At 43.3% G+C, this 26577-nt stretch overlaps 3 protein-coding genes across 3 annotated transcripts; 2 read left to right on the top strand and 1 right to left on the bottom strand.

Moving 5' to 3' along the window:
- Positions 1-239: 239 nt before the first annotated feature.
- On the top strand, positions 240-1409 carry LOC309381568 (olfactory receptor 11H6-like; the record flags this gene model as incomplete). Its single annotated transcript, XM_081932725.1, has 1 exon — positions 240-1409. One exon carries the CDS (start codon positions 240-242, stop codon positions 999-1001), a length of 762 nt encoding a protein of 253 aa, XP_081788851.1. The 3' UTR covers positions 1002-1409.
- A 12851-nt stretch (positions 1410-14260) lies between these two features.
- LOC309401047 (olfactory receptor 11G2-like) lies at positions 14261-17391 on the top strand (the record flags this gene model as incomplete). Its single annotated transcript, XM_081969986.1, has 2 exons — positions 14261-14290; positions 16444-17391. 2 exons carry the CDS (start codon positions 14261-14263, stop codon positions 17389-17391), a joined length of 978 nt encoding a protein of 325 aa, XP_081826112.1.
- A 7340-nt stretch (positions 17392-24731) lies between these two features.
- LOC309401318 (olfactory receptor 11G2-like) lies at positions 24732-25697 on the bottom strand (the record flags this gene model as incomplete). Its single annotated transcript, XM_081970386.1, has 1 exon — positions 24732-25697. One exon carries the CDS (start codon positions 25695-25697, stop codon positions 24732-24734), a length of 966 nt encoding a protein of 321 aa, XP_081826512.1.
- Positions 25698-26577: the final 880 nt, after the last annotated feature.

Genomic DNA, 26577 nt, shown 5'->3' with positions numbered 1-26577 from the left:
CTGAAGCTGATTGTTTTCCCAATGTGTGATTCTCATATCAACAGAGGTACAACTCTTTGGATCAAGTCAACCGTACCAGGGTGACGACGGGCTTTGTCCTCCTGGGCTTCCCATCCCTTTCGCCCGCATTCCAGCTGCTCCTGTGCTCCCTCCTTTCCGTTTGCTATGCCTTCACCTTGCTGGGGAACCTCTGCATTGTGTGGGCTGTTCTCTTGGACTCTCGACTCAGCCGCCTGCCCATGTACATCCTCCTGGGAAACTTCTCTGGCCTAGAGATGTTCTACGTAACCACAACGGTACCCAGGATGCTCTTCGATCTGACCTCTCCTCTACCAGCTGCCATCTCTTTCCATGGCTGTTTCCTCCAGTTCTATTTTTTCTTTTCTATGGGAACCACCGAAAGCTTCCTTCTTGCTGCCATGGCCTTAGACCGATACTTGGCCATCTGCCACCCCTTGCGATACCCAGTGCTCATGTCTCAAAGGTTCTGCTGCATCCTGGCTGCTTCCTGCTGGGCCTCTGGCTTTCTCTGGTTTCTGGCCCCCATCATTTTGATTTCCCAGCTCCATTTCTGTGGCTCCAACGTCCTCGATCACTTTATCTGCGACCCAGGGCCACTGTTGGCTTCTTCATGCACTCCAGCTCCGGGCACAGAACTGGCCTTCTACAGCCTGAGCTCCATTGCTATTTTTGGTGTGTTCCTCTTCATTCTTTGCTCCTATGCTACTCTTCTCCGGACCGTAATGAGGCTGCCTTCAAGCACTGGGAGACGGAAGTCATTTTCCACTTGTAGCTCACACATGATAGTGGTAGGTCTTTTCTATGGCTCCATCATGGTCACTTATGTAGCTCCCGAAGCTTCAGGAGGAAGCAACAAAGTGGTGACCCTTTTCTATTCGGTGCTGACCCCTTTGCTCAACCCACTCATCTACAGCTTGAGGAACAAGGAGATGAAAGATGCTATAAAAAGGACACTATTCCAGGAAATTTGGGAAGTGTGATTTGTGGATTCATTGGTAGACCTTGGTCAGGAGATTGCCTTTCTGCTTCAAGGATCTTTTATGCTTTAAAGTAAATCATTTTTATGGGTTTTCAAGTACAAAAATAATCCAAGCAATGAAGGAGTAGAGTACAATGATAGTATGCTTTTAGCTTAAATACTGTTATGGAATATACAAAAATATGATCCTTAAAGAAAAGTGATGTCAACTGAACTTGAAATATTGTTTGGTATGGTATTGTATCTTGTCCATGTTTTATTTTGCTGATATTCATAATTTTCCTTTTTTGCACATCAATCTGTAAGCCACTAGTAAGAAGGTTTTTCCATTTCTCTGAGTAATATTGATGCTAATAAATTATATTGTCTTGAAGCCAAGCAAGCATTGACGGTTATTCTAGTTTGCTGAAGGAGAACCTTCTAAAATATTCAAGGGATAATCAAATTAAATATTAAATAAATCTAGTTGAATTTTTCTTTGCATCCATGTATTTCATTTTATTTAGTCTTTGGCCAGAAAAAAACAGTATGTCTACTTCAGCAAAATTAATAATGTAGGCTATGAAAACTGTTGAAAAGCAGACAAATTAAATAATGAAATATTTATGTGAGCAGCTCAAACAATATCTGTCTGTGGATGTATTTGTGAATTGTGAATTAGCTATCCAATTTTACACAAGAAAAATTGGGAAAGAGCATATATATATTCATATATGTATTTGTGTTACAACCCCTGGTATGTCCAAATATGGGAGGGAGCTCACTACTCCCCCTTTCTGTCCTTCAGCTCATTACAGAAAACCATCCAGGCAGAAAACCATATTTTTTATTTTTAATGTTGCCTTTTTGTATTTGTGTTGTATTTGTGCTGATAAATAAATAAAGAGAGACTAGTATAGATCTATTTCAAGCTATTTAGCTCTCATCAGCCCAGGTTCAAATCCCAGTAAGGGTAGGGCTAGCTGATGAGAGCTAAATAGCTTGAAATAGATCTATACTAGTCTCCCTTTATTTATTTATCAGCACAAATACAACACACACACACACACACACACACATGTATATGTATGTATGTATGTGTATACATTATATATTTATTCTTATGTATTCCTTGTGTTTTAATTTGACTGTACACCGCCCCGAGTCCCTTTTGGGAGAGGGGGCGGTCTAGAAATTTAAAATAAAGTAAAGTAAAGTAAAGTATACATACACACACACACATATACTATTTCAAATACTGATAGAAGGGAACATTTATCTCAAGGTTGAACTGTGGTGTCCCTGGTGCTCTCTGTCCTTGGTGCTTTTCTTGCAGATATTTTATTACACAACTAGGTAACATCATCACTGCTAGCATAACTTCTCATAACTTCTTACATGGCGTCTTCTTTGCTAATCCCAACATACGTGTAGCTCCTGTGTAGATTTATTACATAGTAATTGCTAAATAAGTAAATAAAATGCCATAACATCACATTCAAGGTATGCAGCATCCAAAGGTATCAGCATTATGGAAGAAGGAATTGGGGGGGGGGGGGGGACACGTTATCAGTAGCATCATGGCTTCCAAGGGAGGAGGCATCATATTCTAGAAAATAGCCCAAGACAACAGATTGCACAATCCAGAGCTGGGTGGGGAAGAGAGGAAAAGATCTAGGGTAGCCACCCCCTAGAATTTCCATGGGCATATCTATTAAATTGGGTTATGACATTAGTGTGCCAAAAAATATTCTATTGAGTGTAAGCAAATAAAGAACTGGATTCTCATTGTATTGTGGAAAGTCCCTCCTCCTAGAGAATGAAATATTTTGGGGAATATTAAAAGAGGCAGAATATTATATTTTCCCAAAGGAGAAATGGAGAAAAATCTTAACAAAGGCAGAAAGCAGTCACAGACTTCCTAAAGTCTTCCTTTAGAAATGCAGATTTTGTATCCATTCAGAAAGACTGGGCCAATCCTAAGTAAGATACAAAGGGGTGGGTGGGTGGGAACACAATCAGGATAGATTTGAAAAGGAAAGGGAATAAGAAATGATATTCCACTATTTTGGGGTCTGCGGAAATACCACCCCAAGAAAATAAAAATTCAGAGCTGAAAGAGACACCTACAACAAATAGAAAAGAGAAAGGGAGGGAGGAAGAGAGGAGATGAGAGGAAGAGGAGGGAAGGAAGATAGAGGTGAGGAGGGTGGAAGGAGAAAGTTTAGGTGTTCTGTAGGGAGAAAAAGGCAGACAGGAACTGAGGCAAGGCAGGTTGAAGCTAACACAACCTTTATTAACAGTATAACACGGCAAAATGTAAGGCAAACCTCGACCCAGCAAACAGCAGCATTTGATAGCTGTCAGCCCTTTTTATACCAGAGCTGTCAGATGCTGAACCAATAGAATGGCTGCATTCTCACGCCAGCTAGCTGCTCGCGTCTCAACCAATCAGGGGCTGGCAATGATAATCAATGGCGTCGTAGCCTTGAGGACTTAACAATAGGAAGGGGAAGAGGAAGAGTAGGAATAGGTGAGAGGTAAGGGAAGAAGGAAGGGGAAGGAGAGGAGGAGGGAAGGAAGGAGAGAAGGAGGAGTGAGGGAGAACAGAAAGGGAAAAGAAGTTAGTGTCAAAACAGGCATGGAATGGTAATCAAAGCAACCTAAATGGTATATTATAACACTGTAAATGGAATAATAAATGTATAAGAATGATGAATGTACAAAAGGAATAACAACTATCTGAATGTACACGTGTAATTGTATATAGAGAACAAAAAATAAAAAAAAACTTTTGCAGAAAAAGAAAAGAAAGATTGGGCCAATACAGTGGTGGGATTCAAATAATTTAACAACCTGTTCTCTGCCCTAATGGCCAGATGGGTAGGCGTGGCTCGGTGGTCATGTGACTGGGTGGGTGTGGCCAACTCAATGTCACTCAGGTCGATGGGCACTTCTCCTTAGTTGTTACGAGGTAATAAGGGTCAACCAGAGAGGCAGTTTCTGTAATCGGGGCAATAAAGATTAGGCTAGAAACAACACCAGAATGTTTCCTTCCTTACAGGATTAGCCCTGGAAAGTGGAAAAAACAAACAAAAGGAGATTTCTTCCAACAACCGGTTCTCCGAATTGCTTAGAAAGTTAACAGCCGGTTCTACCAAATAGGTGCAAACTGGCTGAATCCCACCACTGGGCCAATCTATTAATAAACAAACCTTCAGCCACAGCTCCCACTGGAGTGATGGGTTTAAGAATTTACATCCCCCCATCCAAATTCTAAGAGCAGGACATGGCCTTTAATTCACCACCATTGAAATAGGAAAAGACACAAGGCTCACTACATTGCACAACTCCCTGTAGGATCTCAATCATAAAATCACAGAATCCTATAAAGATCCATCCACTCATTCAGCCATTCTGTCAGTCACCCCAGAAACATTTCGGTTTTCACTGAAGTTTCTGGAAACCTCCTTTCCTTGCAGTCTGTTGATTTTTTAAAATTATTTCTCCCGGACTGGAACCAGATTGAATTATTCTTCCAACAGTGTCATTTTTGTGCTTAGGCTTGACTCTTGGATGTAAACCAAATACACAAGAGATAGAGAAAATAAAACTTTATTAAAAGAAGGTTTTAAAATATGGGGGAAAAGAACTTTAAATGTTCGAGGATACCTGAGGGTAGAACAAGAAGCAATGGGTGGAAACTAATCAAGGAGAGAAGCAACTTAGAACGGATGAGAAATTTCCTGACAGTTAGAACAATTAATCAGTGGAACAGTTTGCCTCCAGAAGTTGTGAATGCTCCAACACTGGAAGTCTTTAAGAAGATGTTGGATAGCCATTTGTCTGAAACGGTATAGGGTATCCTGCCTAGGCAGGGGGTTGGACTAGAAGACCTCCAAGGTCCCTTCCAACTCTGGTATTGTATTGTATTGTATTGTATTGTATTGTATTGTATTGTGTTGTATTGAATGCTGAAGATCAACCTTGGAAAAGCTAACATAGAGTGCTGTCCTGATTAAGGTATCCAGCAAACAGAAATGAGTAGAAAAAAGCAAGAATTCAACAGAATACATAGATGTAAAAAATAAAATTTGTTTTTATTTTTAAAAGTTTTATTTTTTTTAAGAAGTAAAAAAAAAGTTTAGAAAATTCCGACCCAGAGTTCTTGAAAGTTTCCTATAAATGGACACAAAAATGCAATATTCTAAAATTATGCAGTGAAAGTAAATAGGCAGAAAGGAATGGCCTAGGGCAGTGATGGCGAACCTTTTTTGGCTCGCGTGCCACAAGTGGGGGGAGTGCAGGGGGGTCGAGTGCAGGCGTGCCGCACCCATAATGCAACGCGCGACCCCCCCAGTGAGCATGCGCGCAAAACGCACGACCCCCCCCATTTTTACATTTTTTTTGCCCTCCCCATGCTCCAGGGGCTTTATAGGAGCCTGGGGAGGGCGAAAAGAGCCTCCCCCGACCCCCCGGAGGCCCTCCAGAGGCTTCAGGGACTGTCCAGAGACTTCCCTGAAGCCTTCGGAGTGCTTAAAACCACCCTCCGAGCAAACCGGAAGTGACTTCCGGGTTGCTCGGAGGGTGGTTTTAAGCGCTCCGAAGGCTTCAGGGACCGTCCGAGGCTTCCCTGAAGCCTTCGGAGTGCTTAAAACCACCCTCCGACCAAACCGGAAGTGACTTCCGGGTTGCTCGGAGGGCCGTTTTAAGCACTCCGAAGGCATCAGGGAAGCCTCGGACGGTCCCTGAAGCCTTCGGAGCGCTTAAAACCACCCTCCGAGCAACCTGGAAGTCACTTCCGGTTTGCTCGGAGGGTGGTTTTAAGCGTTCCGAAGGCTTCAGGGACGGTCCCTGAAGCCTCCGGGGTGGGGGGCGGGGGGCTCTTTTCACCCTCCCCAGGCTCCTATAAAGCCTCTGGAGCCTGGGGAAGGCGAAAAATAGCTTTTAAAAAGGTGAACTCAGCTGGCCAGCGCCTCGCGTGCCCTGACAAATGGCTCCGCGTGCCACTTGTGGCACGCGTGCCATAGGTTCGCCATCACGGGCCTAGGGAGAATTAGCCTTTTCCTATGGTGAAAATTGAACAACTTTCTCATGTAAAGAAAATAATTTGTGGTGGAGTTAGAATATGGAAGAAAAGGCTGTTTCTCACTCCTTAGTTTTAATCTCCCCTTCCTCCATTCCATTTTTTTCTCCACAAAAATGCCACATGAAAAGGAAGGAGGAGGAGGAGGAGAAGAGAAAGAAAAAGAAAGAAAGAAAGAAAGAAAGAAAGAAAGAAAGAAAGAAAGAAAGAAGAAAGAAAGAAAGAAAAAGAAGAAAGTTGTGTATGTTGTTCAAAGTCTTCTCCAGCTTTGTCTTGGATTCTCTTATTCAACATCTTCTAAAACAATCTCCATAAATTACTACCTTATAACAGAGCTCTCCTTATAACTTACATCTTACAACGAACTTATAACTGAGGAGTTTATGGCAAGTACTCTTGAATGTAACTTTTGGTTTAACTTATCAAATGGGCAAGCTAATTCATGATCTTTTGAGTTTAGTTTGCTGGGCTTCAAGAACTGATGTTCATAAAATCTGGTTTCTACTTTGGTCTCTACTTGTTTAGCAAGCTACAGCAGCTACACTGAGGCTTAGTAAACAAGCTAACTAGTTGAACAAACTAGAGTTTACCATAAAGTATCAACATCATGTAAGGATGAGCCAAAAATATGGATGTCAACTTTGGTGTTCCTAGAGTGGCTTCAAACTATTGGAACTGAGTGAGCACATTCATAGGGGGGAGGGAGGGAAATAATTTCTCTTGTAACAATGTCATATACAGACAGTCCTGTTTTAGTGATTTTCACTAAAGGAAGAACTTTGCGTCAACTGTAAATATCTGTAGATATTGCTGATAAAAACCCAACCAATTAAATACATTTCAATTACCATATGTTTTGTACTTTTAACCATGGTGCCATGATGATGCAGTGGTTAGAATGCAGTATTGCAGGCTGACTCTGCTCACTGACAGGAATTCGATCCTGACCACTCAGGGTTGACTCAGCTTTCCATTCAGTGGTGGGTTGCTCTTACCGCTGCTACCAGTATACTGCTCATGTGGCCGTGTGTCCTATTCGTGCACACGCGCTGCGCACAAATGCGCAATCCACCACTCCTGCGACACCAGCTACTTGTTGGGGCTCTCGCAGGTGCGCAATTGGCCGGTTGCTTTAAAAACAAGTATAGAATGCGGGCGGGCATGTGGGCCAAATGAGCCACCGTACCAGTACACTGTCAGCTGCTCCCGGCTATTACCGGTACAGCCGTACGGTACAGGATTGGGAGGAACCCACCACTACTTCCATCCTTCCGAAGTCAGTACAACAAGGATCAGAAGTGGGTTTCAAATCCTGGCACTATTGGTTCGCTTGTGCATGTCTGCATGCTTGTGTGCGCACTTGCGCGCAACATTTCTATGCATGTGCAGAAGCGTTTGGGCTGATGGGCAGAGCCTCCCACCACTGCCACTACCGGTTCTGCCGATTCAGACTGAACCAGGAGCAACCCATCTCTGAAGAGGACTCAGTTTGTTGGGGGAAATATGCTGACTGCTTTGAGAGGGCTATAAAGCACTGTGAAGCAGTATATAAGTCTAAGTACTGTGCTATTGCTATTTAAAACAATTGGAGAAGTTTTGCCATCCCCAAAGTAATAACTGCAATTGTGACTTGCCCAGAGAACTCTATTTAATAGAATCAATCAGAAATATATTTGCTTGTGCAGCAGGGGTGGGTTCCTGCCGGTTCTAACCGGTTCGGTAGAAGAGGTTCTACAAATCTACCATGATGTTTAGAACCAGTTCCAGCGCCTGCCCTGGGCCCTCGCTCCCTCCCCCCGCCCGTCCGCACCATGCATGCCCTGCCCACAATTCACTGATTGGCTGGCTCACCAATTGCCCCGCCCACCTCTAAGAGCCCTATCTAAACCCACTTACCTTTTTTCCTGCTTGGTTCTCTATTGCTGCCTGCCAAGGAGGTAAGTGAGCTACAACTAAGCGCGGGGCAGAATGGGGGTGGTGGCAGCAGGCCAGCTGGAGCAGCCTGTCGCAGCCCTGCACTATAAGCGAATTTGATGACCTTTTGCGGCCTTGCAAGGATCCCGTGGGGACAGTGTCGGGAGCTTATGTGGCATGGCTGGCATCTTTGGCAAGTTTGGGGACCTCGCAAGGCCTTTGCAAGGTCCCCGGACTTGCCTAAGATGCCTGGCCACCAGCAAGTGTGGGGGTGGCGACGGCAGCAGGAGCTTACCTCCTAGGTGCTGGCAGCGCAAACTACCACCCATCGCCCTGTGCTCAGCAAAGCAAGTCCGGGGAGGGGAGGTCTGGCTGTCAGCAAAGTACTTTCGCCAAGGTGGCCCGGGTGGGCGAAAGAGCGAGCAAGCGATGGAGGCTCAGGCAGGGCACCAAGGCCCCTTCACCTCCCTTTGTTCCCACTTCATCTTGCAGCTGCCAGATGCGGATGGACGGAGGTAGCCAGAGCAGCGCCAAGGTGGCTGGGTGGGCAAAAGAGTGAGTGAGGGAGGATGGAGGATCAGCCTGATTCTCCTGATCCAGCAGCTGTGGTGGCATCATCAAGACGAAGTGGGAGCGAAGGGAGGTGAAGGGGCCTCGGTGCCCTGCCTGTTTCTCCATCGCTCGCTCACTCTTTTGCCTGCCTGGGCCACCTCGGCGCCCCTCTTGCTACTTCCGTCCATCCATGCCCGGCAGCTGCAGGATGAAGTGGGAGTGAAGGGAGGTGAAGGGGCCTCGGTGCCCTGCTTGATCCTCCATTGCTCACTCGGTCTTTTACCTGCCTGGGCCACCTCGGATCCACTCTGGCTACCTCTGTCCATCTGCGCCCGGCAGCTGTGGCGACCTCATCAAGATGAAGTGGAAGCGAAGGGGCCTCAGTGCCCTGCCTGAATCAGGCAGGGCACTGAGGCCCCTTCGCCTCACTTCGCATCTCAGACAAAGCAGCGGCGGGGCCCTCTCTCCCGGCCGGGCTTTTCCCTCTCACTTTTCATCTTGATGATGTCACTGAAGCTGCCGGGCATGGATGGACGGATGAAGCCAGAGCAGCGCTGAGGCAGCCCAGCGAGTGAGTGAGCAAGCGAGTGAGGGTGGATCAGGCTGCCTGATCCTCCATTGCTTGCTCGCTGTTTTGCCTGCCTGGGCTGCCTTGGAGTCGCTCTGGCTACCCCCATCTGTCTGCGCCCGGTAGCTGCAGCGACGTCATCAAGATGAAGAGCGAGAGGAGGAATTCTGGGAGTTGAAGTCCACAAGTCTTAAAGCTGTGAAGTTTGAACAACCCTGGGTTTTTTTTCTAAAGGGTTAGGGGTGCAAGGGTCTTTTAACCTGACAGCTTTAAGACTTGCATGCTTCAATCAAATCAAATCAAATCAAATTTTATTTGATTAGCCGCACCTTCTCCAGAAGGACTCAGGGCAGCTTACAATTAAAACACATAAAAATATACAAATATAACAATACATAAACATATACATATGCATGTGCATGGAGGAGGTAAACAAATGAATAAAATAGCATTAAAATTTCAATTTAAAATCCCTCAATTGCAATACAAAATACAATGCCAGAGTTCCTGAGCCAACATGACTGGAGGAAGAATTCTGGGAGTTGAAGTCCACAAGTCTTAAAGCTGTCAAGTTTGAACACCCCTGGGGTTTTTTTCTAAAAGGTTAGGGGTGCAAGGGTCTTGTAACTTGACAGCTTTAAGACTTGCGTGCTTCAAATGCCAAAGTTTCTGAGCCAACATTTTGGTTGCTAAGCAAGAGAGTTGTTAAGTGAGTTTCACCACATTTTACAAGTTGGCCACGCCCACCCAATCACACGACTGCTAAGCCACTCCCACCCAGTCATATGGCCGGCAAGTCACTCCCACAAAGCAGGCCATACCTACAGAAAAGGTTCTAAAAATTTTTGAAACCCACCACTGTTGTGCCGTCAATTTATACCCATCACAATCTAAACATGCTGTGACTTACAGAGTAGAAGGCATAGTGATAGTTAAAACATCCACAGAACAACAGAAACAAATAACGGCACTGGAAAAACCTGAATGAAAACAGAAAAGCAACGCAACACACAGACAGACAGACAGACACACACACACACAAACACACACACATATCTTCAACCCCTGTTTTTATCCTGGAAGTGTACGGGGCCATTTGTGATAGGACAGGTAATGAAACATGCATTTCAAGGATTATAGTGATATTATTTTATTTTTGTAAGATCTTATAACTGAACTTGAGAACGTGCCAGAATTTCTCATTCTACATTCCTGTACAGAGGGGAAACTGCAAACAACTGCTTCTATAAGATTAGGACCAAATATTTTAGAGCAGATTGATGTGCAAATCCCTCCAATCAAGCCATGAAGGGCTTTACGTTCAACACGAAGAATGTCGGGGCTCCAAGTAACACCCCAATGCAGAGGTGATATTCAGAAAGTTCTGACCAGTTCTGGAGAATGGTAGCAGAAGTTTTGAGTAATCCAGAGAACTGGTAAATACCACTTCTGACTGGCCCCGTCCCCATCTATTCTCTGCCTCCCGATTCCCAGCTGATTGGGAGGGAATGGAGATTTTACAGTATCCTTCCCCTGCTACGCCCACCAAGCCACGCCCACCAAGCCACGCTCACTAAGCCATGCCCTCAGAACCGGTAGTGAAAAAAATTGAATCCTACCACTGCCCTAATAAAAAAAGACTCTGAGGCCTGAGTTTCCTCAAAGCTCCATTTTATTAGAGCTGTCATATTGGCACATCTGGGAAAATCCGAATCTGAAAGTGTCTGGGTTTTCCTCACCCAAAAGAAAATCCAAGTCCCTGCCCAGCATCCACAAGTCCATTACATAGCCTAATCAATCACCGTCCCAACTGGAGATGCTTCCCAGTCACACCTCTCCAGGTCCAGGGTGGAGTGGCCTTGGCTCTTGGAGAAAGGAATGTTATTTTGACTATATATCTCACCAGCTCCATACCACCACCCCCTCCGAGTTTCCCACAGCATTAAATGTGGCAGGCCTGAGATCCAATCCCACAAAATGGCTTCCAGGCCTGACAAATGGCTCAGTTGTACCTCCAAACCAATTGGCAATTAATTCAAATTGGGAATTTGCTACCACGAGATGTTGCGCTGGTACTATCTGGGCTGGCTTCAGGAAAAGGGTGGACCAGTTCATGGAAGTGATGGGAATCATTGGTTATTAACCTGGATGGAAGTCTCTGGATGCCTCTGAAACGCATCTCCTGGAAGACTTGTGGGTTTCTTGCAATTGGTTGGCCGCTATGAGAACAGATTCCAGGACTAGATTACAAAGATTCCAGGAATAGGTTACGAAGGGCTCTGTTTGTGTTCTTAACTAGTAGTAGAGATAAAGGTTTCCCTGTCCAGTCATGTATGAGTCTGGGCGGTGGTACTCATCTCTGTTTCTTGGCCAAAGGATCCACCGTTATCTGAAAACATTTCTGTGGTCATGTGGCCAACTGTTGTGGCCTGCCGGAGGCCAGCAGAGCTGGCAGCAGAGTCAAAGAGTGAGGAGGTTGGGGAGGAACATGGACCAGTCTTGGGAGTTGAGGAAAGCTCAGATGAGGGCTCTGTGTCTGAGGCAGAGAGGGAGCTAGACAGCAGTGAGGCAGAGGAACAGCTGGAGCCTGTTCCCAGTGTGCGCATGCACAGAGTTGCCAGAAGACAAGAACAACTAAGAAAGCAGGGTGTCAGGCCTGTAGTTATGTTATTTTTAGGATCTTTGGCCTGCCACACTTTTTATTAATTTCCTATGTGTTTCATTAGTGTAGTAGTTGGGAGGGGAGAATAGAAAGGAGTAGGATTGTGGAATGTATTGTTGTCATTCTTTTATAGAAGCCAAGGTCATCTTTTGTCTCCGCACCTCGACACCTGACTGGAAACAGAGGGGTGTAGATGCCAGTGTGGAAGATGATGATTGGAACATGTGATGGATTTGTGGGTGTGGGGATAGATCATGAACTTTCAACTGGGTGGAATTCCAGGAAGAACATTACAGTTGGAATTCCATAGACGTGCTAACTTGCCTGCATGAATAAATTGGACCTTTAAGGATAACTTTGCCTTGGACAATGATTTAATTCTGCATGGTATTTAGAACGCCTGACACAGGGTCAACCTAGGAGTAAAGCCACACCTTGGAGGTGATTGGCCCCTCTTATGGGAAACAAAAGAGGAGCGAACAGGGAGTGGGCTTTTGCAGGAAACAATTCATCTCCTTCGGTCGGTTCAAGAGTGGAAAGTTATGTTTGTGACTATAAGAGACTCTATGCCAAGTGTTGCCTTTCCCTGCATTTGGAAACTAATTATCTGGTAGCTCTCCGAGCGAGATAAGGTTCGTGTTGATAAATATTCCTCTGAAAGACTGTTTGCCAAGCCTTGCTGACTGTGAATGAAAGGAATTCACATTCGTGTAAATAAAAGAGGTTCTTCCGGGACCAAGACTCTGATTCATACTTTTTAAGGAAACCAGAACACCAGCATAGCAATACAACAAAGGTACATGGAATGCTATTACATTCACACCAAAGTGGTACTTATTAATCTGCCCGCGCTTTCAAACTGCTAAGTGAGCAGGAGGTGGACCAAGGAATGGGAGCTCACCCCCTTTGTGCAGTGCCTGGGTGTCAAACCTGGACTGTCAGCTTCCCAGCTGAGAAGCTCAGTGCTTTAAACTGCTGAGCCATCATGGCCCCTTCATAAGTGGTACACAGCCCACAATATCAGTGTTCTGTGTTCCCAATACCAAAAGGCAGTTAAGAACATGGCCCTTACATGTTGGGCCTGTTGAAGTTTCTGACTAGTGCTAAAAAGCAAACCAGCATAAAATATATTGCAGAAATCCAACTGGATAGTAACGAAAGTGGGAGCTACTCTGACTCCTGCCATCCTCTTGGTATTAGCACCACTTTATAAAGCCTTAGTAAGATCACACCTAGAATAGTACATCCAGTTTTGGCCACCATATTACAAAAAAGATGAGATTTTGGAAAAAGCGCAAAGAAACTCAAGGCGATGGAAGGCCTGGAGACTAAAACATGTGAAGAATGTGGCAGGATTTGGGTTTATCTAGTCTAGAGAAAAGAAAGATGAGGGGGATATGATAACAGTATTCCAGTATCTGAGAGGCTGCCACAAAGAGGAGGGGGTAAACTTATTTACCAAAGCATCTAAAGGCAGGATAAGAAACAATGGATGGAGACTAATCAAGAAGAGAAGCAACTTAGAACTAAGGAGAAACTGCTTAACAGTGAGGACAATTGACCAGTGGAACAGAAGTTGCCTTCAGAAGTTGTGGGTGCTTCATCACTGGAGGTTTTTAAGAAGAGACTGAACAGCCACTTGTCTGAGATGGTATAGGATCTCCTTCTTGAGCAGGGGGCTGGACTAGAAGACCTCTAAGGTCCTTACAGCTCTATTCTGATTCTGGTCTACAAGGGTTCTCAGCCAGAAGGACTCATGCATCTGACCACAGCTACTACTAAACCAGTGAAAACATCCCAAGTTCACTATCTCTTCCTCACTCTCTGTGGACAAGAACCTCTCGAGACCTTAAATAATGGAAATACAATGTCAGGTTTCTTTTACTTTGAACTCCTCATAATAGAGAAGTTGGGTGGATTTGCAGCGAAATCTTCCAAATCAGGTAAGATTTGCACTGGTATTTTTTCTATTAACTAACCTTCTTAGGTTCTAATCAGTAAATCCAATTGTTCTACCGTCCTTGAATTCATAAAAGAAATGGAACTGCGGATGGACTTCCAAATTAACACAACTCTTTAACCTATTAATTCTCCTTCTAGAGCTGAAGAAGGAATCCTCTTCACCCTTGATTTAAAGGAAGTTTTAACCTTTCTTTGAGTTTAGGAGAAGGAATAGAGAGGAAAAGCAAAACTTTGGTATATCAAACATTGCGCTTGTTGGCAAACTTGAAAAACACACATAGATCTAAAGTTACATGTAGTGAAGCAATAAGTTTAGTTCATCTGGAGAAGGTCTGGTTTTATTGTTAGAAGTTAATGCTGACTTGATGGCAGATAATCAGCATGTTTATATCAAAGACATTTTAACATGGGGACCAATACATGTAGGATATTACTCATGTGTTTCTGCATCTACAGTACAGTTGACTACCTCTTATTTTCTCTTCTTCTCTAATTTCCTTGTGCCCCAGTTCTGGACAGATGAAATTAGCATGACAGATGTCACCGTGGGATGTCTCCGAATTTGTGGTAAGGAATTCTGATTTTACAAACTTTAAGGACTATTTCAGAAACAATCCTGATTCTTCAAAACAGAGGTGGTAGACTACATCTCATGGTTGTGAAACTGGTGGGACGTGTTGTAAGCAGTAGATCAATGGACAGTAATGGATCAGGGGAAGCTAACTTTGTAGCAATAGCAATAGCACTTAGACTTATATACCTCTTCACAGTGCTTTACAGCCCTCTCTTAGCAGTTTACAGAGTCAGCCTATTGCCCCCAACAATCTGGGTCCTCATTTTACTGACCTTGGAAGGATGGAAGGCTGAGTCAACCTGGAGCCGGTCAGAATTGAACTCTTGAATGTTCTTTGATAACATTGCAGTGACAGTTAGTAAATGAGTTTGGGAACACCCTAGAAAACTTGGGTGATGGGACAACTGTAACAGGATAATGCCCAAAGAAGATTAATAAGGATGATTCAGGAAGCAATTTCTATAAGACAGAAGGATTCTGGCCATGTTTACCCTGGATAAATGATGTCTATATGACTCTATGATAGCATTCTACAAGCATTCTAAGAGATTCATATTTGTTCCCTCTTGTTTCACAGCACAGGACTTAGAGTGACAGATTGAAGTCATAGAGAAGTAGTTTGGATTAAATTTTAGGGGGGAAATAATAATGGTAAGACCAATTCAGTGGTGGAAACCGTCATCCTGAAATGATGGGCTGTTCTTCATTGGAGATTTTGAAGGAATCAGCAACATTCCTCGGCTGGGATGCATAATTTAGATTTAGCAGAAGTTGGATTCAATGATCTATGGGATGCTGTGCGCCTGTAAACTAAGTTATTTGAGGTTAAATAGGTTTAGCATTGGTGGAATATTCCCATTTTTTGTTTACAAAGTATTTGGGATACAGTGAGAAGGTCTGTAGGTCTTGAATAGATGGAGTAGATCAATGTTCATTTTTTGGGAACAGTTACTCAGTTTTGAATAGCATAAGCCAGCTTCGTAGGGAAGTTATGAAAATAAAAGGCAACGAGACCATCATTTAGGACCCCTTTGGGTTTCCTGAAAAGAGAAAAACAAAGTTGGGCAGGTGAAAAGTACACTAAAAGAAAGTAAAAACCACAAAAGTGATTCCCCCCCCCTTAGAAAACCGGAGAGGTGAAGCAACGGGAAAAAAATCTTCATTCTTAGAAATATTTATGTGCATTCTTAACTTAAAGGATGCTCAGTATTTATGAAATTTCAGTCCCAAACTCAGCTATCTCTAACTTTAATTCAGATTTCGGGTGTTAAAACAGATTTACGTTGATAACTCTACAATCATTTAATATCAAAATACCTCGTAGTGTGTATTTGACAATTGACTATTTTTTCTCAGAAATATTACACTTAGTATCCTTTTGACAACTAAAGAAGGGTTTCTGCATTAAAGAAAGCATTATTTTAAAATAATTTTTCTTCCAATTTTCTTTCTGTTATTTTCTCTTGACCTTTAAATTCCTCATCACTCTGAAACTCAGTTCTGCCTTTCTGCTTTCTAAGATATATTCTTCAATCTTTGTCGTTTTCTTTTATAAATTCTCCAACTTTTCTTTCTACCATTTCTCATGTATTCCTGCCCAGGGACAGAGACATTAATGTTCATAGCAAAAATTGATCATTGAGTGATAGTTAGTGAATAACCTTGTGGATAATTTAAAAGATATTGCCTATCTGAATTTAGAAGTGGAGAACAGTAGCAGAGAGCTTTCAGGCCAGTGAACCTCAAGTCATGTTTAATCCATAATGGTCTTGGATAATGGTGAAGTTCAAATTTGTTTACTACCATACCAGTTGTATGGCCGTGGCTTGGTGGGCATGGCCACTCCAGGGGGAAGGATATTGCAAAATCTCCATTCCCACCCCATTCTGGGGCCAGCCAGAGGTGATATTTACCAATTCTCCAAACTACTCAAAATTTCCACGACTGATTCTCCAAAACCTATCTGAACCTGCTGAATTTCACCTCTGGTCTTGGACCACCTCTAAATGTAGATTTCAACTCCCAGAATTGGGCAGCTTTTATGGCAATTACTGGAAAGACGACATATCCAAGTTGGGGAAGTAGGTCAGGGCACGGTTTCTTTCAGATGTTGACTGTTTTTCTGATGTGATTCTCATATCAACAGAGGTACAACTCTTTGGATCAAGTCAACCGTACCAGGGTGACGACGGGCTTTGTCCTCCTGGGCTTCCCATCCCTTTCGCCCGCATTCCAGCTGCTCCTGTGCTCCCTCCTTTCCGTTTGCTATGCCTTCACCTTGCTGGGGAACCTCTGCATTGTGTGGGCTGTTCTCTTGGACTCTCGACTCAGCCGCCTGCCCATGTACATCCTCCTGGGAAACTTCTCTGGCCTAGAGATGTGCTACGTAACCACAACGGTACCCAGGATGCTCTTCGATCTGACCTCTCCTCTACCAGCTGCCATCTCTTTCCATGGCTGTTTCCTCCAGTTCTATTTTTTCTTTTCTATGGGAACCACCGAAAGCTTCCTTCTTGCTGCCATGGCCTTAGACCGATACTTGGCCATCTGCCACCCCTTGCGATACCCAGTGCTCATGTCTCAAAGGTTCTGCTGCATCCTGGCTGCTTCCTGCTGGGCCTCTGGCTTTCTCTGGTTTCTGGCCCCCATCATTTTGATTTCCCAGCTCCATTTCTGTGGCTCCAACGTCCTCGATCACTTTATCTGCGACCCAGGGCCACTGTTGGCTTCTTCATGCACTCCAGCTCCGGGCACAGAACTGGCCTTCTACAGCCTGAGCTCCATTGCTATTTTTGGCCCCTTCCTCTTCATTGTTTGCTCCTATGCTACACTTCTCCGGACTGTAATGAGGCTGCCTTCAAGCACTGGGAGACGGAAGGCATTTTCCACATGTACCTCGCATATGCTGGTGGTAAGCCTCTTCTATGGCTCTATCATGGTCACCTATGTAGCTCCCGAAGCTTCAGGAGGAAGCAACAAAGTCGTGACCCTTTTCTATTCGGTGCTGACCCCTTTGCTCAACCCACTCATCTACAGCTTGAGGAACAAGGAGATGAAAGATGCTATAAAAAGGACACTATTCCAGGAAAATTAGGGACTGTGATTCGTGGATGGTTGGTCTGGACGTTAGTCAAGAGATCAGGCCCTTTCCCCTTCTAGGATATTTTAAATGTAAAATTACATGATTGTTATTTATTTTCATGTATAAAAATAAGTAAAACAATTAGGGACTAGAGCACAATGAAAGTTTAAACTACTAATATCGGATATACAAAGTTATCATGCTTAAGGAACAGAAATGTCAGTTTTATTTGAGATACTGTTTGGTACAGGACAGAGGTGATATTCAGCAGGTTCTGACCAGTTCTGGAGAACTGGTAGTAGTCAGAGAACTGGTAAATACCACATGTGACTGGCCCCGCCCCATCTATTCTCTGCCTCCAGAGTCCCTGCTGATGGGGAGGAAATGGGGATTTTGCAGTAACCTTCCCCTGCCATACCCACCAAGCCACACCCATCAAGCCACACCATGTCCACCAAGCCATGCCCACAGAAGTGGTAGTAAAAAATTTGAATCCCACCACTGACCTCAACCCTTAGTCCAAATGGCTTGGACTAAGAGAGAGTGACTAACCCAAAGTCACCCAGCCAGATGGGACTAGAATTCAAGCTTTCCTGATTTCTAAGCCAACACCTTAACTACTAGACACAATACTCTTGTCTAAAGGCATTTGCACACTGCAGCCTTTAGTTGCTCCCTTCTTGTGCACAGGTCTTCAGCCAGTCTAGGAATTTCCAGGATAAGCATAAAAATAAGTAAAATAAGCTAAAATTTGAAGGGGGCAGGAAAAGGGGGTCTCTTTGACTAACGTCTTCAGTAGCTAGGCATCTATTCTTCACCTCCCAAGTCCCAGTTGATCAGGAGGGAATGAGGACTTTGCAGTAACCTTTCCCTGGAGTGGGGAGGGAATGTGGATTTTACAGTATCCTTTCCCTGCCACGCCCACCAGACCACGCCCACAGAATCAGTAGTAAAAAAAATTTGAATCCCACCACTGGTACAGGACTGTAGCTTGTCCATAGTACTCATCATAATTTACAGATTCTTCATCTCTATCTGTTTTACTAGAAAGAAGATTTTACAATGTCCATCAATATATTGCTATTAATCAATCAGACTGAAGGCATGCAACCATTGGGTGTTTATTCTATTTCAGATTGAGGGATTTTAGAATGACTCAATCAGACTGAAGGCAGGCAACCATTGGGTGTTTATTCTATTTCAGATTGAGGGATTTTAGAATGACTCAATCAGACTGAAGGCAGGCAACCATTGGGTGGTTATTCTATTTCAGATTGAAGGATTTTAGAATGACTCGGATATGATCAGCAATCATCTAATGGTGTCACCAAATTGCTGTGACCAAATTCCTACTCAATGCTAAAATATCACGTGTTTTTCTCTGCTTTGGTGTATTGTATTGTGTGTTTGTTACCGCTGTGATTCTTGGGCTAGCGTGTTGTGTATAAAGAAACCATTTTACAATAAACCATGGTTATAAACAATGGCTCCCAATCCAGATATTCAGTGTTAAATAAAGTATATGAACTCTGATAATAAATGGGAAATTATAAAATATGCAGATAATCAAATGTAAATATAAACTGTCCAGCTCAATTTATGATTTGCCTCACATACTTATATCCATGTATATGTACTTTTTCATTAGTTGAAATTAAAATGCCTGAACATTTGCTGCAAGTTTATTTATTTGTATCCCACTTTTAGTATTTGTACGAATAACTCAAGGTGGTGAACATACCCAGCACACTTTCCTCCTCTTATTTTTCCCACAACAAAAGACCTGTGAGGTGAATTGGGCTGAGAGGGAGGGAATGGCCCAAAGTCACACAGCTGGTTTTCACGGCTAAGGTGGGATTAGAACTCATGGTCTCTAGCCCAGAGCCTTAACCACTAGTTTAATCAGAATAGAATTAGAAGGGACCTTGGAGGTTTTCTAGTCCGACCTCCTGCTCAAGTAGGAGACCCTATATCAAGGGTGGGATTCAAACATTTTTACTACCAGTTCTGTGGGCATGGCTTGGTGGGCACGGCAGGGGAAGGATATTGCAAAATCCCCATTTCCTCCCCACCCCACTAACTTGCTTTCTAGCTCCATTCTCCTGTTCTGGGCAACAAAAGAAGATCAGCAGGGAGGCAGCGGGGCTGTGGCCAGCCTATTTGCTGGTTCTCCAAACTACTCAAAATTTCTGCTACCTGTTCTGCAGAACCTGTCAGAACTGGCTGAATACCATCTCTGCCCTATACCACTTGAGACAAGTGGCAGTCCAGTCTCTTCTTAAAAACCTCCAGTGATGAAGCAGTGATGAAGCAAGCCGTTCCACTGTTAATTGCCCTCACTGTTAGGAAGTTTCTCCTTAACTCCAGGTTGCTTCTCTCCTTGATTAGTTTCCATCCATTGTTTCTTATCCTGCCTTCAGGTGCTTTGGGAACAGTGACGTGCAGTCAGGTGAGGCAAGTGAGGCACAGCCTCACTGCTCTCATCATGAAAAGAAAAAAAATGTAAAAGGAAAAAGCTGAGCTAGTTGCTGCCTCACCGTGGATGACTCTGCTTAACTATTTAAAAAAGCCTCTAAAAAAGCGCCCTCTACTATGAGGCAGGAGAACTGCATGCCTCATCTAGTCTGACTGTAGGCGTTTTATGATCATTTGAGCAGAGTTAAGCAAGGGTTAAAAGCCTAAAAATTCCTGATGTAGGTGAGGCACGCAGTTCTCCTGCCTCATAGTAGAGGGCACTTTTTAAGAGGCTTTTGTTTAACAGTTAAACAGAGTCATCCACGGAAGCCAGGCAAAGAGCCATGCTGTAGCACACACACTTTCCCCCAGCCTCTTTCTTTTGGAAGGCTCGGATCAGCTCCCCTCCGGCTTCTCTGCCTCTCCTCTCACCCCAGCCTACCAGCTGGAGGTGAGTGGGTGGGCTTTATTGCATTCCAGGCATTTTCCACCCAGACAGCAGGCTGCATTTGCAATGGTGGAGGTGTTTGGGGAAGGCAGCAGGGGAATGGGGAGGGGGGGGGGAGGGAAGAGGAGCTGCTTTCAAGCCACTGGAAAAGATATCCAATCCAACTTGTGTGTGTGTGTGTTTTGAAAGTGAGTGAGAGAGGGAAGGGGTTAGGAGAGATAGTCCAATCCAACTTCTGTGTGTGTGTGTGTGTGTGTGTGTGTGTGTGTGTGTGTGTTTGAGAGAGGGGGAGGAAGGGAGAGAGGGAGGAAGGAGGGGAAGGGAGAAGAAAAAGAAAAAAGGAAACTTATTTTGCAAAGGAGAAAAGCAAATGCTGTTGTTTTAAATCGGAACTGGGCATGCCTGGCTGTGGAATTCTGGGAGTTGAAGTCCACAAGTCTAAAAATATTTGAAACCCACCACTGTGTCAGTGCCTCACCAGCCATAAACCTCACCGCACATCACTGTTTGGGAAATAAATTGACCCCCTCCACTTTGTGGCAGCCTCTCAAATACTGGAATACTGCTACATGTCGTACACACCCCACCTAGTCTTTCTTTTCTCTAGACTAGCCAAACCCAAACCCTGCAACTGTTTTTCATATGTTTTAGTCTCCAGGCCTAGATCAAACTGGCTTTTGGTAGCTCTGGGCAATCTGTTTACTGGCCTTATGCCTGAGGTATTTAGAATATATCATTAAAATAACCTTTCCAGCCCCTTCAAAAGAGTTGTAAGGAGAGGTCTTAGTATTAGACCTTCGTATCAGAAGAGCTGTGGTGGTGCAGTGGTTAGAATACAGCACTGAAGGCTACTTCTGCTGACTGCAAATTTGGCAGTTCGACTCTCACCAGGCTCAAGATTGACTCAGCCTTCCATCCTTCTGAGGTAGGTAAAATAGGACCCAGATTGTTGGGGGCAATATGCTGACTGTGCAAACTGCTTACAGAGGGCCGGAAAGCAATGTGAAGCGGTATATAAGTCTAAGTGATATTTCTATTGCTATCATCTTCTGTTTGCAATCTTCCCAGTTTCTCAATTCATCTTTTGATGAAGACAAAATAGTTCCACAAGATGAATAGCAAGAAAAGTTCAATTCAGAAACCTAAGATACTAGCCATATCTCCTTCTACTCTAGAAAAACATATTTTGAAATAATTCTCAATATCTAATATTCCGAAGTAATAATATTATGGGATGTAAAATGGTGGGGTATAAACAAACCTGAAATCATACTACATGTTTGGTCATGGAGGGTATGGAAGAGAATAGAATAGAATATATTTGTAGTTCAGGGTTGAATTATGGAGTCTTTGGTGCTCTTTGAGCTTGGTTATTTTCTTGAAGACATTTCGTTACCTAACTACGTAACATCATCAATGCTTTAATGATACAATGACCTAACTTTTAACACCTGTCATTGCATAGGCCCAGGTTACCTGATGGACCATCATTGAAAGCATTAAAAACAGTAGACAGAAAATTCCAAGCTTAAAAAAAGGCACAAAAGGAAAACATGAAAAAGAAGCATCATTGCCACCATCAATAACAATACTTTATTTATTCCACACCAAGATAATCAAGCTATATATAAATTCATTAAAAAAGGCAAGCATTTTGAAAGACCAACACAAAATGGAGAAGTCCATAGCTGAATATTTCACATTTAATTAAAAGTATTTTTATACTTATATTAAGTATATTTTGCTTTTGACTTAATACATCCATTTTCAGAGCTACACAACCATTTAATTAAGATACATTTATATATATAAATTTTTCCATATCCTTGCAGGAAGAGAAAGTGACAGTTGAATGACAGAGAGAAGAGGAATGTATAATAGGTTATTTATTGGCAGTTCCTCCTCTTTCAGACATAACACAACAAGGTTAAGCAAAAAAAAAAGATAATCAAGGGTTTTATAAAAAGCATTAATGAATTTTGGCTATCAGACATTCTATAGTTTGGCTATAAACCAACATGAAATAGAAATCAGTTCTGAAAAAAGAAAGATTGCCTAAAAACATAAAGAAATACACTTTTAATTTCCCAGTAAGGTTTTGCATTAGACCACTGATCCTCAAACTACGGCCCATGGGCTGGATATGGCCCACCAATGCAAAATATCTGGCCCACGAAGCCCTGCTTTTCGCCCCGCCCCTCACCATCGGCCTTATTATCCAGGGAGCATCCAAATGGACTTCTAAATTGGCCATGCCCACCCAGTCACATGCCCACCCAGCCACGCCCACCAAGTCACATGACCACCTAGCCACGCCCCCAGTCACATGACCAACTAGCCACACCCACCTGGTCAGTCCGCCCCCCAGGGCAGTCTGAGGGACCGTGAATTGCCCCCCTGTTTAAAAAGTTTGAGGACCCCTGCATTAGACCATGCAAAATACTTCATGAGAGTATTTATTTCATTTATTTATTAAATTTTTATGCTGCCCATCTCCCCTACAAGGTGACTCTGGGTGGCTTACAAGTTATAAACAAGTAAAAATATAATTAGAATGTTAAAACACTAAAACTACACATTCTAAAGGTAAAAATAAAGGTTTCTCCTTTGAGTTATGTCGGGACTCTAGCGGGAGAGTCCCCATCTTCGTTTCTTAGCTGAGGGAGCCAGTGTTTCTGAAGTCATTTCTGTGGTCATCATGATTATGCCCTAAGGTGCAAGGAGCACTTTATCTCCCCACCAAAGTGATACCTATTTATCTACTCGGGTTTTCATGCTTTCAAACTGCTGGGGAGGGGTAGGAACTGGGGGCAAGAATGGGAGCTCACCCTGTGGTTCAGTGCTCTGGTCTCAAACCCGTGCTGTCAGCTGTCAAGCTCATCATTTTTAACTTCTGATTCATTGCATCCCTCAAAATATTAGTAAAAACTCTACTAAACTAAGAGAGTGAATAGATGGATGAGATGAGGATGAGGTCTTCATGAGAAAATGATATTCCTGTTTTCCAAACTGCAACCACGTTTGTTTTAGAATAGAATGAATGGAATTTTTTATTGGCCAACTGTGAGTGGACATACAAGGAATTTGTTTTTGGTGCATATGCTCTCAGTGTACATAAAAATACATTCATTAAGAATCATAAGGTGCAACACTCAGTGATATTTATAGGATAATAAATAAGCAATCAAGTCATACTAGAAAGCTAAATAAAACAATATAAATTGTAAAGATACAAGGGACAAAGTTATAGTCATAAGGTACTAGGATGAGAAGAATAATAGTAATGCAGACTTAGTAAATTGTTTGACAGTGTTGTGGGAATTAGTTGTTTAGCAGAGTGATGGCATGGTGGAAAAAACTGCCCTTATTTCTAGTTGTTCTGGTGTGCAGTGCCCTATAGTCGTTTTGAGGGTAGAAGTTGAAACAAATTATGTCCAGGATGTGAGAGGTCTGTAGTTATTTTCACAGTCCTCCTTTTGACTCATGCAGTCTACAGGTCCTTAATGGGAGGCAGGTTGGTAGCAGTTATTTTTTATGCAGTCCTAATTATCCTCTGAAGTCTGTGTCTGTCTTGTTTGGTTGCAGAGTTAAACCAGACAGTCATGGAGGTGCAGATGACAGACTCAATAATTCCTCTGTAGCACTGAATCAGCAGTTCCTTGGGCAGCCTGAGCTTCCTGACTTGGCGCAGAAAGAACATTCTTTGTTGTGCCTTTCTGATGACATTTTTGATGTTAGGTGCCCATTTTAAGTCTTGAGATATGATAGATCCTAGAAACTTTAAGGTCCCTACTGTTGATACTGTGTTGTCTAGTATTGTAAGAGGTGGTAGTATCGGAGGGTTTCTCCTACCACCATTTCTATGGTTTTGAGTGTATTTAGTTCAAGATTGTTCTGGTTGCACCACAAGGCTAATTGTTCAGCCTCCCATCTGTATGCAGATTCGCCGTTGTCTCGAATGAGACCAATCACTGTTGTATTGTCTGGAAACCTCAGTAGTTTAACGAATGGATCGTTTGAGATGCAGTCATTGGTATGGAGAGAGAAGAAGAGAGAGCACACAGCCCTGGGAGGCTCCTGTGCTAATTCTACAGTATTTGGTGTGATTTTGCCTAGCTTCACTTGCTGCTTCCTGTCTGTTACGAAGCTTATGATCCATTTACAAGTGTGGTCAGGTACAGCTAGCTGATTTAGTTTAGTTAGAAGAATATCTGGAATGATGGTATTGAATGCTGAGCTGAAGTCTACAAAGAGGACCTTTGCATAGGTCTTTGGAGATTCAAGATGTTATAGGATGTAGTGCAGAGTCGTATTAACAGCATCATCTGTTGATGTATTAGCTTGGTAGGCAAGTTGCAAGGGGGCTAATAGAGGATCTGTGATGGTTTTCAGATGGGCCAGCAATAGCCTTGGATGGTTAGTTATATTTGTACTATTTTCTTATAGTTTTCTAGCATTTATTTGTGTTAAATCTCAGTATAGTTACCTTACTTCTTTGCACTCTGCCCAGGGCCTCCTTCATCTGATCATTCCTCAGACAGTAGATCATGGGATTGAGAAAAGGTGTAATGGCAGTATAGAAGACAGTGACAATTTTTGTGATATCTGACTGGTTCTCTGCACGTGGGACTACATACATTCCTGCTGTGGAACCATAGAAAAGAGTGACCACCATGAGATGGAAGGATATGGTGGAGAAGGCCTTCTTACTGCCACTTTGGTGAGTGGCTTTCACTAAGGTGAGAACCACAGCGCTGTAGGATAACACAATAAAGAACATGTTGAGTAAGATGAGCAGAGCGCTCATTGCAAATTGATAGCGAAGGAGCATATTTCCAAATGGAGAGCAGGCCAAGGAAAGGATGGGTCCAGGATCACATATCAAATGGTCAATGATGTTGGGACCACAGAAGTCCAACTTGGAGATCATAACAACTGGGATTAGATTCCACAGAAAGCCAAGAATCCAACAGACAGCCACCAGGCCATAGCAGGAATGGGGAGACATGATGTAGGGATAGCGTAGTGGGTGGCAGATAGCCAAATAGCGATCCAAGGCCATGGTTGAGAGGAAAAAGCACTCAGTGGCACCAAGACTAAAGAAGATGTAGAACTGAAGGAAGCAGGCATGGAAGGAGATGGTCCCATTTGGTGAGGTCAGATCCAAGATCATACGAGGCACTGTTGTACTCACGTAACACATCTCCAGCCAGGAAAAGTTGCTCAGGAGGATGTACATGGGAAGCCGGGCCAAGATGGTGTCCAGGACCACCACGGTGATAATGATGATGTTCTCAGCCAAAGTAAGGATGTAGAGAGTAGTGAAAAAAATGAGGAGCAGGAAGCGTTTCTTCTGCCCGTCTCCAAAGCTCACCAAAATGAATTCCTGGATTTTGGTGCTATTGGCTGTCACCATCTTTTAACATATAGTACATATAACAGAATTTACACCTGAGTACCCAAGTTCTATAATGTTTGAAATATCATCCCTCTATATTATTGTAGATAATATATTTTTTTTGCTGAGAAATGTCACATGGGCTAAAGTGTGTAGGATCCTTGGTGCTCTCTGAGCTTGGTGGTTGTTCTGGCAGATGTTTCATTACCAAACTAGTTAACATCTGCCAAGAGCATTCATGATGTTACCTAGTTTGGTAATGAAATGTTTGCCAGAAAACTACAAAGTGCAGAGAACACCAAAGACCCCACAATTCTACTCCGATCTACAAATATATATTTTTTTCCTATCAGGATTAAAATTTGCTGATCTGCTAGTTCATAGCTGAGTTAGGATTGGAGTTGGAATTTCACTGCAAAGTACTCATTTTAACTTTAAAGATTTAACAGAGTTTTAAGACGAAAAATGGTAGATCTTTAAGAACTCATCAACTGGGTCCTCATTTTGACCTTTGTATGGATGCTTCTGAATCTGTAACTCTCAATGGTCCATTTCCCCCCCTCTAAACGTCTATGAAGCAGTCATGAAATCTTCAGAAAGAGATACCAAATTCTTCTGGGGTAGAATTAAGTTTGTCAGCAGCCACGACTCAACTTATGGAAGCCTTGATTTCCTTTCTTCCAGCTTCTCCTGATTAAAACATGAGCCACCCACCGTTTCTGGAGAATGAGAATGCATGCTATCACAATCAATACACATTGAACCAGCATCTAATGCCAGTACCACTTGTCTTTCAAAGGCAGTTTCCTGTCTTTCACCTGCCCAGCTGATACTATCTGGCTTGTGTAATGTGTTTCAGTCCCTTGTCAGTAACTGGCAAACAGTTACTGTATGTTAC

This window comes from Natrix helvetica (assembly GCF_964273705.1).
Source record: "Natrix helvetica genome assembly, chromosome: Z".
Classification (NCBI taxonomy): domain Eukaryota; kingdom Metazoa; phylum Chordata; class Lepidosauria; order Squamata; family Natricidae; genus Natrix; species Natrix helvetica.
This window is presented reverse-complemented; position numbering and strand designations above follow the sequence as displayed.